Raw genomic sequence first — 13,296 nt, forward strand, 5'->3', positions numbered from 1 at the left:
TCGAGCAGGTGTATTGTACCTACTCTCCACGTGGTTAATACAGAGGTGAACTTTGGGCGCTGCTTCCTGAAGTATCCATATGAGAAAACGATCCAGCTTGTCAATCATAACGACCTCCCAGCGTGCTATCAGGTCCTGCCTCAGGTGAGTTACTCTACCCTTTTTTTTTTTTTTTTTTTTTTTTGGGCCGTACGCGGGCCTCTCACTGTTGGTGGCCTCTCCCTTTGCGGAGCCCAGGCTCAGCGGCCATGGCTCACGGGCCCAGCCGCTCCGCGGCATGTGGGATCTTCCCGGACCGGGGCACGAACCCGTGTCCCCTGTATCGGTAGGCGGACTCTCAACCACTGCGCCACCAGGGAAGCCCCTCTATCCTTTTTCAGTGTTGATTTTTCTTCAGTTGGATTCCTTCAGTGAGAAAGAGAAGACCTTTGAAAGAGCCATATTCCTGAGCACATGACTGTGTGTAATTCTAATTTTTAACCGTGGGATAACCTGGAGATGGGGTTATAAAGCTATAGCTGGATTGCCACCTGTATGAGTGAGCAGCTGCAGGTGGAAACAGTTGTTAATTTCCCAGGGAAATTGCCTTCTATAAAGAGGAGAACGGGTCAATTAGGGCAACATGCAGAAGTTGCACCTGCAAATTATTGCCTGTGCATTAACCATGCATGGGAAATGAGGCAGAGCTAGAAGTTTTCATTTATGTCTATGGCTGTGACTTGAACAGAATCACTAAGATATGGTAATGCAATATTTATAAATGAACTTGTTTGACTGGCAGGCTAGAGATAATATAGGAAGGAGAAAGGAGGAACTGTTTCTTAATGTTTTATGAAATGGATCTGCCCACGTGCCATTACACCTAGCTAGGTGGGAGACTAAGCCATTAAACACAGATGGAAAAAAGATTCAAAAAGATCTGTATAGACTAGCGTAATGAAAGGTGACTAATGAGGGGCACTTTACCAAGGATGAATTTGGGTTTAAAATTCATTTCTGTAAGTAGTACTCTAATAAAAATACATGCAGAAAATCAAATGGGGGTTTCATTTGGCTGTAAGTTCAAAATAAGTTAAAAGACCAGTGAGGTGACTCCGCGGAGCAATGGATAGTGCCATTGGCCTTCCAAAAGACCAGTGTTGAGGCCACAGAACCAAGGCAGGTTTGGGCTGCATCCGAGAAACACAGTGTTCCACAGCTAAAGGAAGGAGAGAGCCACACATCAAAGCAGGGCTGGAATGTTGTCTTCAGATCTTGACAGGGTATTTTTTAATGGCAACTTAAAAAAAAAAAAAAGAATTCTGTTTGGAGTAACGAGAATGTCAGTCTCTGTCATCTGGAAATCCAAGTCATATGAGGAGCAAGCACAAAGTCTAATCTGGAACAGAGAAGTAGCTGGGATGAAATAGTTCCCACTAGTCAAAGGTGTAAGTCAAAGGTCTACTGTGTAAAAAAGGGAATTCGAGTCATTCTGTGGGTGTCTCTCAGACAAAACCAGAAGCCAAGAATGGGGGTGACAGGAGACAACTTTTCTAACTTTCAAGTGTTCAACAGCCGAACAGGCTCGCCCTGCAGAATGCGCGGTCACCTCAAGAGCTCAGAGCAGAGCCTGAGTCACCCAGGGTGACAGGGAAGCTGTTTGTGCATGCACAGCTGGGCTGGGAAAAGGGTGAGGCACTTGCCTCAAGCACAAAATTTAGGGGAGAGCCAAAACACTCAGTAATCAAGATAATCTATGATAATGTTTTCATGCTACACTTGAAGAAATCAAAACTAATACAAAAAATCCATGATAAGTAAGATATCAAAATATTAGATAAAGGTGGAATCAGTATTACTGATTTTCCTTTGGCCTCGGGGTCCAGGAAGGCCGGGCGGAGCACTGCTGCTGAGGGAGGCTGAGTTAGATTAGGCAAAGCTGGACCAGACCAGGTGCGGAAAGACCATGGGGTGTCCCGGACTAGTGAAACCGGCACGCTCTGTCCTTCCCTCCAGGAGCCGATGCTCTGAGAAGTGTTTCCCAGTTACTCTAACTTATTTGACCGTGGGAGTTTTAAAGTTTTATTTGTTGTTGTTGTTGCATAAATGCTTAGTAATATGCTGCAGAACAGAGTTCTTAGGAACGTATGTTCATAAACAGTGGAAAACATTCCTTCATTCATTCACCTAACTATTTCCCCATTTAAAAAACATGTACTGGGGCTTCCCTGGTGGTCCAGTGGTTAAGCCACTGTGCTCCCAATGCAGGGGGCCTGGGTTAGATCCCTGGTCAGGAACTAGATCCTGCATGCCACAACTAAAAAGATCCTGCATGCCACAACTAAGACCCGGCACAGCCAAATAAATAAATATTAAAAAACAAACCAAAAACAAACAAACGTGTATTGAGCATGTATTTTGGGCCAGAAAGTGGGCACATAATGAGGAGAGACCCAGGTCGTGCCCTAAGAAGTTTACAGTCCTTGGAGAAGATGGACGCGTTGATAGTGCGTGGTGAGGGAAGGGACTGCAGGATGCTCCCTGAGGACAGAGCAAGCGCCCAGACTCTGGGGCACTGGGCATCCCTGGGGGTATAAGGATGAGTGTGCAGGCAGGTCAGAGGGTGTGGGCACTCCAGGAAGAGCAACCACAAGTGCAAAGGGTTGGAGGTGGAAACAGTGTCATGTGTTCAGGAAATGCCAGTGGCCTCTACCAATGAAGCGCAAAGGGGTGAAGTGGATGGGGAATAAAGCATGAAGGTGCAGAAGGCCAGTTTAAGAAATTTGGCCATGGGAAGCTGTTGCCCTGAACAGCTTCTTATTTCTGTGTATTTTATAATGACACTTAGATCCACTAGTCACATTGTGGATGATTTCTGCACTTTGCTGGGTTGCACACTTTGCATTTGGGGCCTTATGCACACCTCACTTAGCCAAAGTTCCTTCTGGCTGAATTGGGGTGCTCATCTCCATTCACCCGCTTTAATGATGATTCAATTCTAAAAGCCCTCCACAGACTCAGGACAACGCTTGTTTCAAAATGATCTAGCATGCTGTTGATTTCATACTGAGCCTGGGGCTTGCTTTTCCTTCTGGCTTCTCTGTCCCACCAGGTATATCAGGATGCACCAGCTGTGTTGCTGTCTAGTCCCACCCCCTGTGGGATCATCTCCCCCAACAGCACCGTTCACATACCTCTGGCCCTGGAGACCCAAGTCCTTGGGGAGTACACGTCCACAGTGTACATCTCGACCTTCGGGAGCCAGGACCCCCCTCTGGTGAGAGCCAATTTTCAGAATTGTAGTTATAATCGCCATACTTCTTGCCGGACATTCCAGCCTTCGTATGTAAGGCACTCAACATATTTGCATATCCTCTAGTTGTTGGTAGTTCTAGAGTTTTTCATTTTCACTCTGCAGTGGTAAAATACCAGGGCTGTTACTTCGGGAATCTGTTTGTGGTTACATCTAAAAGTGGTGCTTTATAGCAATTGATTTTTCTCACACACAGAGACACACTTGACCCCTCTCCAGACCTATTAAATCAGAATCTCTGAGGGAAGAGGACAAGCACATCTGTATGTTTAACACGCTCCTGAGTTGTTCCTAGTACAAAGCTGGGTATCCCTAGCTTGCTACATGTGGGCTCTGAGATTGGTTTTACTCACTGCTCACCAGATCTTTTCCTGTAGGTTATTGGATATATATATACAACTATATGCTATAACATATTCTATAATTGGACTTATATCCCAAATTAGCCTACTGAAAGTCTTAGTCTTTCTCCAAGCCTGGGAAGAGAGAGACATGGAAATCTCTCTGCTGCTTGAGCTGAATCGAAGGATGAATCTTGAATCTTGAAGGAAGTTGCCCAACAGACTGAATTCCTAGACATCGGGTTTACTTGGAAGCTGGGTGATGTCAACATACATTTGTTTGAAGTGATTCTGATTGCTCAGAGAGTATAATAAACCCAGATTTTGCTTTTATGTCTTCCATATAAGATGCCTTAGGTAAGCCACCTGACTTATAAAGCAACATCACTAAGGCAGGCCAACTGAAATGTGCCACCTTCCAGGTACCCTTCTAGCCTACAGTGTGCCTGCCTTGCACAGATGCAGCACATGAGACGGTAGCTTGCTGAGCAGGAAGCACTTTATGAAAGAGAAAGACCCCCTTCCTTGGGCAGACACAGTGCCTGGCCAAGGGCACAGGGCAAGGGGAGGAGAGCAAGGTGGGTTTCAGTCCCCAGCCTGCACAACTTTGCTCAGTGGATGGCCCTATTGTGTTGCTAATACAACAGCAGAACTGAGACTCAGTCCAGCCACATCCAACTCTGAAGTGCTGGTCCTTAACCTCTAAGTGTTCTTGAGGCTGTAGTGCTGGGTGGCATATCAAGGACCATTATTCTGGTTTCCCCTCGGGTGCACGGCTCTGGACTGACCCAGGGAAGTGGATCATTCTTTTAAGGGAGGAATTCCAGGTCTGATCAGCATGGCCATCCCTGTGACCTTTGACTGCAGAGTACCAGGGAGAAGGGATGTCAGTTCTAATAAGCACGCTTTTGTGTCCCTGCTTTTTATAAAGGGATGCTTAAAAGCTTCTGTTTTAATTTGATTTTAAAGGCCAGCCATTTTCAGCCATTCCTGTGTTCTTTCTCTTACATGGAACACAGGTATGTCACTTAAGGAGCATTGGAGAAGGCCCAGTTATCTACGTACATCCCACTCAGGTTGATTTTGGCAATATCTACGTCCTGAAGGACTCCCTCAGGATTCTCAACCTGTCTAACCAGTCCTTAATCCCCGCATTATTCAAGGCATGCATGGTGAGTAGATTGTGGAACTGTCAGTGAAAACACAGCTCTGCCTATATGTTAATAGGCAGTGGCCTTATTTTGGCAACATGCCTTTGAAAATGATCACCAGAAGCAGAGATTTAAATGGTTCAACTGCATTAAACTATGTTATTCTCATCCTCACTTCCTCTTTATTATAATCTTTTTGTTGATTTAGAAACACAATATACAGGTAGTTTGGTAAACAAGCCAATGTATTGACTATAATCCCAGTTCAGGGAGATGCTTCAGAGACCTCCTTACTGAACTGTTCCTGAGCTCAGCCCCGCACTTCCAGAAAACGCTTTTTAAATGTCTCTATAACTGGAAATGCTTCCTTGTATTTAATTTGAAGCCATTTGGCTACAGACTTGTTAGTATGCTTATTCTATTTTTATTCTCTCTTCCTTCTGGCAATATTTTAATGTAGTTTTTAAGGATGTAGGAAATACAACAAGATGGTAGTTTCCGAAAGTAGAAATTAAAGAACACAGCAAAACAAAGATAGATAGAAAAATAGATATATATTGGTTCTAGAAATGAGTCTATCTTATTTCTGTGTATTTTATAATGACACTTAGATCCACTAGTCTTCTATAAGCTAATTTTTTAAACAGAGATACCAATTTTTTGCAGAATTTAGGAATTTCTAATTCAGTAATTGAAACTATTCTTGATTTTAGAAGAAGTTTTCTAAATTTAAATATAAAATTTAAAATAGTATAGCCTTTCTCCTATTTCCAAATTAATTGACATTTGAATGAGTGCTGACATTTGGTTTCAGCATTTGTCAGATATTTCTTTTTTTTTTTTTAATTTTATTTATTTATTTGTTCGTTTGTTTTTGGCTGTGTTAGGTCTTCGTTTCTGTGCGAGGGCTTTCTCTAGTTGTGGCGAGCGGGGGCCACTCTTCATCGTGGTGCGCGGGCCTCTCACTGTCACGGCCTCTCTTGTTGCAGAGCACAAGCTCCAGACACGCAGGCTCAGTAGTTGTGGCTCACGGGCCTAGTTGCTCTGCGGCATGTGGGATCTTCCCAGACCAGGGCTCGAACCCGTGTCCCCTGCATTGGCAGGCAGATTCTCAACCACTGTGCCACTGTGTCAGATATTTCAGAAAAATCAATTATTGTTAATTTTATAAAATATCAGAGGGAATAGGATCATAGTTTTCTATCGACTTGTAATGGCTCCTCAGAGTCATTGGTCTCAACTAGGAGCCGTTTATCATTATCATTATTATTATATTATCATTTGTCATTACTCCTTGTAAAGATAGTGGTTTCCAGTACAGTCACTGCTCTTTTGAACATGCGATTCAGACACAAGCCCACTCTTGATCTAGTGCCTTGTTGATCTTGTATAATGAATAATGTTGAAAGAAAAATCCTACAGAAAAGGACACCTTCTCTAGTCTTTATCCAGTGAGTCGCAGTTGGTGTGTTTGGTGGAAGCATGGGGTATTGCCTAGGAAATGTGGCTTCCGGTCCAGTTTTGTATGTGCAGAGTTCACAGTGGGTAGGAGGAGTCATCCAACCTGTCTGAGATGATGAGAGGGGGAATGAGAGGGTCCCAGTGGATTACAGAGGAAGGAGATGGGCAGAAACCACAAGAACGCTTACATACAAATACAGCAAGGATTCCCTTCCTCACTGCCTCCCCTTTCATTTTCAGATATCTCCAGATTTCACAATTTGTGGCAACTTTTGGTACATTTTAAGAAACAAAAGCACATCAAGGATCTGTTGTTTTTTACTAATATAGTATATATATTGAATGACCCATATGGTTGTTAAAATGGGACTTTTTCTTTTCCATAAAGGTTTTCATGATTCCATCTTTTGATTGTTTAATATCATCTTAAAACAGCAAGCTCCAGTTCCAAGGCGACAAAAGTGTGATGTTCTTCCCTCAGGCTCCTCGTGGAAAACTGGCGTTTATTGAGTTGATCACCTTTATAGCATAAAAGTACTTTCAACTGTATTTCTCATAGGTGAAAATTAAACTCCTTTCATATTTCGGCTGGGATTTTTGATGGATTTCCTAGTAAATACTATGTGTGTTAATATAGAAATTGAATTACACTAACTTAGAAATTAACTACAGTGGAGAAAGAAATTGAAATACGGTTTATTAAATTTCAACTTGATATACCATACTGAATCTACAAATTCATCCTTACAGAAATCACTAAACATTAGGAGAGTTTCAGTTAATAGTTGTTTGTTCCCTGACCCCAGTGCTCAGTGCCCCCGTAAGTCGTGGTCAGATAATTATTGCATTTAATTTCTTGCTCACTCAGAAATGAGTAGGGCCAAGGGCACAGTCTTCATTTCTTATGTTATCACTACAAATCCATGTCTGGAAGTTCTTCTCTTTTCTGCTGGGTGCCCTAAAAGGAGGGGTCATTCTCTCCCCTCTTTTGACTGCCAGTCAAAAAGTCCACCCTCCCCAGATGCGGCACCCACTGCCAGCCGTCTGTCATGCTTTGCTTTGGAATGTTTGAAATATCAGCCTCCCCTTGAGGTTTTGAATGGGCCAACTTACTTGGATTAAGGTGAAGGACTCCAAACAATAGAGTAAGTCACCTCTGGTTTGCGTGGGGTAAAAAATATCAGAATGTGAGAGCAGACCATAGAAAGACCCTTTTGGCAAGAGTGTGTGGGCTCTGCTTGTGCACACGGCGCTCCTGTCGGGATGACAGCAGAAATGAGGGCGAGGATGTGGTCCCTGGCCACTGGGACCTCAGCCCTGGGCTGGAAGATAGATGCCTTCTTTGCATGGGTGCCCCTTGCTAGGTGGAGCAAGTGCATTGCTCAGCACTTGTTTGGAAGCATTTGGAATTCTTTTTCATTTACTCTTGGCTCTAATTCAACCTCAGGTGTACCGTTAACTCGAGAACTTGTGTATAGGTGTCAGTGACACCTTGGGACTCGGCTGGCACTAAAACATTTTCACAGCGTCCTTTGCCTCTGTGATCTGCAAGAGAGCCCCTTGCAGTTAGGTCTTTATAGAGTTTCCAGGATCCAGGAAGCAGTAATTCTGATGTCTCATTCAAGCAGTTCTTTTTAAACATTTTTTTGGTCATTTGCCATAGAAATACACAGTGATGTGGCATCAAGGGAATCATCAGGCTTTCACATCTCCTTCTGATCCTAAGCCATTGGGTTATTCTCTTGTGTAAGTAGGGATCCCCCTTTCTATATTTACTTATTTATATGCCTGTCTCCTTCAAGTGACAAGGGTCTCTGCTTTGAATTTCTGGCACATGTTTGTATTAAATCAAGCTTATGTACTGTATTGTTCAAATATTTTACTGCCTTAATCATTTGTATGATATAATAGTTTCTGATATAATTTTATCAAAATCTCCCACTTTTCCATTTCTCCTTGTAATTATGTCAACTTTCACTCCATATATTTAAAAGCTATGTTGGTAGGTGCATATAAATTCATGACTTATATATCACAATATATTATTCCTTTTTTCATAGTAAGTTGTCCATTTTAGCCCCTATTTATGCTTTTTGACTTAAGTTCTATTTTGCCTGATAGAGATAATGCTACATCAGCTTTCTTTTAGCTAGCATTTGCATGATATATCTTTTTCATTCCCTAATTTTCAGGATTTTTTGGTATGCATTGGTTTGTTTTGTGTGCTGATTTGTTTAGACTCTCTTAAAACACCACATGACTGAATTTTTTAAACGCTAATGATAGACTCTGTCTTTTAATTGATGAGTACATTAGTTTTCTATTGCTGCTGTCACAAATTTGTTATCTTACAGTTCTGAAGGTCGGTAGTCTAAAATGTGTCTATAAGGCTGTGTGCTTTTTTGAGACTCTGGAAGAGAAACTACTTCCTTGCCTTTGCCATCTTTGGAGGCCACCTGCATACCTTGGCTCATGGCTCCTTCCTGCACCTTCAAAGCCAGCAGCAGCATAACATCTTTGCTCTCTGACCTCTGTTTGCATTCTTACTTCTTCTCTGACTGTGACCCTCTTATCTCCTTATAAAGAACTTTGTGGTTACATTGGGACCACACCAATAATCCAAGATGATCTCTTCATCTCAAGATCCTCAATCATATCTGAAAGTCCCTTTTGACATGTAAAACAACATATTCACAGATATCAGGGATTAGGATATGGACATCTTTGGAGGGCTATTATTCAATCAACCATACCAAGACTAACCTTTTAAAATTTATTGTGATTATTGAAATATATGGACTTACTTCTACCATGTCTTTCCTATATACTATACTGTTTTCTACTTTAGTTTTCTCCTTTTCTGCTTTGTACTGGATTGATAAATTTTCTCCAAGCCCCCCTCCAACCACTGCTATCTCATGTACATTTTTCCCATACTCGTTTGGAGGCTATAGATTTTATTTATTTATTTTATTTGTTATTAACCCTAACAAATAAATGTTATCTTTTTCTAACAATAATGAAAGAAATCAGTATCTTGGTCCTCCTCAAGATAAGACAAGGACCCTATCACACATTTATTATCTCTTAACCTTTCTTCACACCTGTCATTTGTAATTATTGTGTAGAATTTTGGATCTTCTCTTCTTTCCACAAAGTTGCTGAATTTTGTCATTCAGTAACTACTCACTAGTTATCAAAATATTTCGTGAATTTCTCTTTATTCTTCTTTTATTTCTTGTATCTCTCTGCTTCCTTCTTGGTTTGTATTTCTTCTTGGTGAATTATATCCCTTTAAGTTCTATGCTAGAGGTTTCATAGTTTATGTATATTTGACTATATCTTGATTTCACCTTCAGTCTTGCATGCTAGTTTAGCTGAGTATAAGAATCTATTTGACAAGGTTTTTTTTCCTTTGTACATTGATCTCTGGCATCAATTGTTGCTGATAAAATTTTGCTGTTAGCCTGATTATTATTCCTTTATTGGTAATTTGTCTTTCTCACTAGTTGCTTTTAAGACTGTGTTTTCATTTTTTATTTTCTTAAATTTCTCTTTACTGTATCTGAAGATTTGACCCTTAAATACTGGAAAGTTTTTTGCCATCATCTCTTCAAATGTTTCTTCTCTACCGGTCCTTCTATTTTCTACTCTGAGGAAAACAATACACATATATGCACATGCACACACACACACACACACACACACACACACACACACGCAAATGTTTCTGTGCAATTCTACAAGCTTAATTTTATTTCCATCCATATCTTTCATCTCTTCATCCATCTCTTCATCTCTCTGGGTGCCTCCTCAGTGGTATGTTCCAGTTTCCAAATTCTCTTTTTGCTTTTGGCAAATCAAGTTTATCTTATCTACTTACTTTTTTAAATACATTTATTTATTTATTTATTTATTTATGCTGCGTTGAGTCTTCGTTGCTGCACGCGGTCTTTCTCTAGTTGTGGCGAGCGGGGGCTACTCTTCATTGCGGTGTGCGGGCTTCTCACTGTGGTGGCTTCTCTTGTTGCAGAGCACGGACTCTAGGATGTGCGGGCTTCAGTAGCTGCAGCACGTGGGCTCAGTAGTTGTGGTTCGCGGGCTCTAGAGCGCAGTCTCAGTAGTTGTGGTGCATGGACTTAGTTGCGCTGTGGCATATGGGATCTTCCCAGACCAGGTCTTGAACCCATGTCCCCTGCATTGGCAGCTGGATTCTTAACCACTGCACCACCTGGGAATCCTTACTTTTTAAATATAATTTCGGTGACTGTACTTTTCAATTCCAAGATTTATAATTGGTTATTCATATCTACAATTCTCAATTCATATCTTCATGTTTTTGTTTCATAATCCTTGTTTCATATATATTATCGTATCCTGAACCTCTACAAGGGTCTCGGCACATTTTCTAATCAATTTCATTTAGCTCTATTGATGCTCAAGAATGAATTCATTAACCTGTTGTTTGAGGTTGCATTTGGAATTTTAAATGATAAATTAATCAGGTGTGGGGTATTTTTTCTCTCATTCTCAGTGCCTCTTATCTCCCTGTCTAGCATTTTTTCCATTTGTCTTCACCCTGAGCAAATCACTAGTCCAGAATCAAGTGTTGAGCCTTTTTTCCATGGGGATGTAGATTCAGTCATCACACTGGGCAGTGGCTTGGCCTGGAGCCTATCTACATGACAGTCTCTATTTCACCACCATAATGTCCACCACCACTGACACAAGCCTGTTTGTAGACTGTAGCCTCAGGAACATCACAGCTTTGTTTAGCCTTCTTTCAAATACAAGGAATCTCTCTTAGCTTGGGACCTTGACCCTTATCCTTTACTTCCTGGAAGCTCTTTTTGGTTTCCGTTTTTCTCCCTTGAGCTTCCTTTACTAGAAGGTTATTGTTTCTCTTCCACTTCTGGCCCATATGATGTTTACCTTGTTTTTGAGTACAACTTTGCCTGGAAACCAGCATCAAATCAAAAAGACAACCTACTGAATGGGAGAAAATATTTGCAAATGGTAGGATTGATAAGAGATTAATATCCAACATATATAAACAGCTCATACAACTCAACATCAAAAAAAAGCACAATTAAAAAATGGGCAGAAGAACTGAATAGACGTTTTTCCAAAGAGGAAATGCAGATGGCCAACACGCACATGAAAAGATGCTCAACATCGCTAATCATCAGGAAAATGCAGATCAAAACCACAATGAGTTACCACCTCACACCTGTCAGAATTGCTATCATCAAAAAGTCCCAAAAAATATAGTTCTTGGACTTCCGGGAAGATGGCGGAAGAGTAAGACGCGGAGATCACCTTCCTCTCCACAGATACACCAGAAATACATCTACGCGTGGAACAACTCCTCCGGAGCACCTACTGAACGCTGGCAGAAGACCTCAGACCTCCCAAAAGGCAAGGAACCCCCCACGTACCTGGTTAGGGCAAAAGAAAAAACTAAACAGAGACAAAAGGATAGGGACGGGTCCTGCACCAGCGGGAGAGAGCTGTGAAGGAGGAAAAGTGTCCACACACTAGGAAGCCCCTTCGCGGGTGGAGACTTCGGGAGGCGGAGTGGGGGAGCTTGGGAGCCGTGGAGGAGAGCACAGCAACAGGGGTGCGGAGGGCAAAGCGGACAGATTCCAGCGCAGAGGATCGGGGCCGACCGGCACTCACCAGCCGAGAGGCTTGTCTGCTCGCCCGCCGGGGCGGGTGGGGCTGGGAGCTGAGGCTCCGGCCTTTGTCGGAGCGCCGGGACAGGACTGAAGTTGGCGGCGTGAACACAGCCTGCAGGGCGTTGGTGCGCCGCGGCTGGCCGGGAGAGTCCGGGGAGGGGTCTAGACCTGCCAAAGAGGCAAGAGACTTTTACGTCCCTCTTTGTTTCCTGGTGCACGAGGAGAGGGGATTAAGAACGCTGCTTGAGAGAGCTCCAGGGACGGGCGCGAGCCGCGGCTAAGAGTGCGGAGCCCAGAGACGGACATGGGACGCTAAGGCCGCTGCTGCCGCAGCCAGGAGGCCTGTGTGCGAACACAGGTCACTAGCCACACGCCCTTCCGGGGAGCCTGTGCAGCCCGCCACTGCCAGGGTCCCGGGATCCGGGGACGGCTCCCCCGGAAGAGCGCTCGGCTCGCCTCAGGCTGCAGCGTCCCGCCGGCCTCTGCCGCTGCAGGCCCGCCCCCGCACTCCGTGACCCTCCCTACCCCCCGGCCTGGGTGAGCCAGAGCCTCCGCATCAGCGGCTCCTTTAACCCCGTCCTGTCTGAGCAAAGAACAGACGCCCTCCGGCGACCTACACGCACAGGCGGGGCCAAATCTAAAGCTGAGCCCCTGGGAACTGTGAGAACAAAGAAGAGAAAGGGAAATCTCTCCCAGCAGCCTCAGAAGCAGCGGATTAAAGCTCCACAATCAACTTGATATACCCTGCATCTGTGGAATACTTGAATAGACAACGAATCATCCCAAATTAAGGAGCCCTGTGGATGAAAGGCTCTTGGTGCTGCAGCCAGGAGTCAGTGCTGTGCCTCTGAGGTGGGAGAGCCAACTTCAGGACACTGGTCCACAAGAGGCCTCCCAGCTGCACATAATATCAAAAGCAAAAATCTTGGAGAGATCTCCATCTCAACGCCAGCACCCAGCTTCACTCAACGACCAGCAAGCTACAGTGCTGGACATCCTATGCCAAACAACTAGCAAGACAGGAACACAACCCCACCCATTAGCAGAGAGGCTGCTCAAAATCATAATAAGTCTACAGACACCCCAAAACACACCACCAGACGTGGACCTGCCCACCAGAAAGACAAGATCCAGCCTCATCCACCAGAACACAGGCACTAGTACCCTCCACCAGGAAGCCTACACAACCCACTGAACCAACCTTAGCCACTGGGGACAGACACAAAAAACAACAGGAACTACGAACCTTCAGCCTGCAAAAAAGGAGACCCCAAACACAGTAAGATAAGCAAAATGAAAAGACAGAAAAACACACAGCAGATGAAGGAGCAAGATAAAAACCCACCAGACCTAACAAATGAAGAGGAAATAGG

The 13,296-nt window shown here is 43.6% G+C and overlaps 1 protein-coding gene across 2 annotated transcripts in view; it reads left to right on the plus strand.

Moving 5' to 3' along the window:
- The window catches only part of HYDIN (HYDIN axonemal central pair apparatus protein), a 354,255-nt gene that overhangs the window by 128,494 nt on the left and 212,465 nt on the right, over window positions 1-13,296 (plus strand). For both annotated transcript variants that reach the window (XM_060129934.1, XM_060129933.1), the window contains exons 15-17: window positions 9-144; window positions 3,092-3,256; window positions 4,653-4,805. In XM_060129934.1, coding sequence (XP_059985917.1) covers window positions 9-144; window positions 3,092-3,256; window positions 4,653-4,805 — 454 coding nt within the window. The remainder of the gene's footprint in view (window positions 1-8; window positions 145-3,091; window positions 3,257-4,652; window positions 4,806-13,296) is intronic.

The sequence above is a fragment of the Lagenorhynchus albirostris genome, chromosome 19, assembly GCF_949774975.1.
Source record: "Lagenorhynchus albirostris chromosome 19, mLagAlb1.1, whole genome shotgun sequence".
NCBI lineage: Eukaryota > Metazoa > Chordata > Mammalia > Artiodactyla > Delphinidae > Lagenorhynchus > Lagenorhynchus albirostris.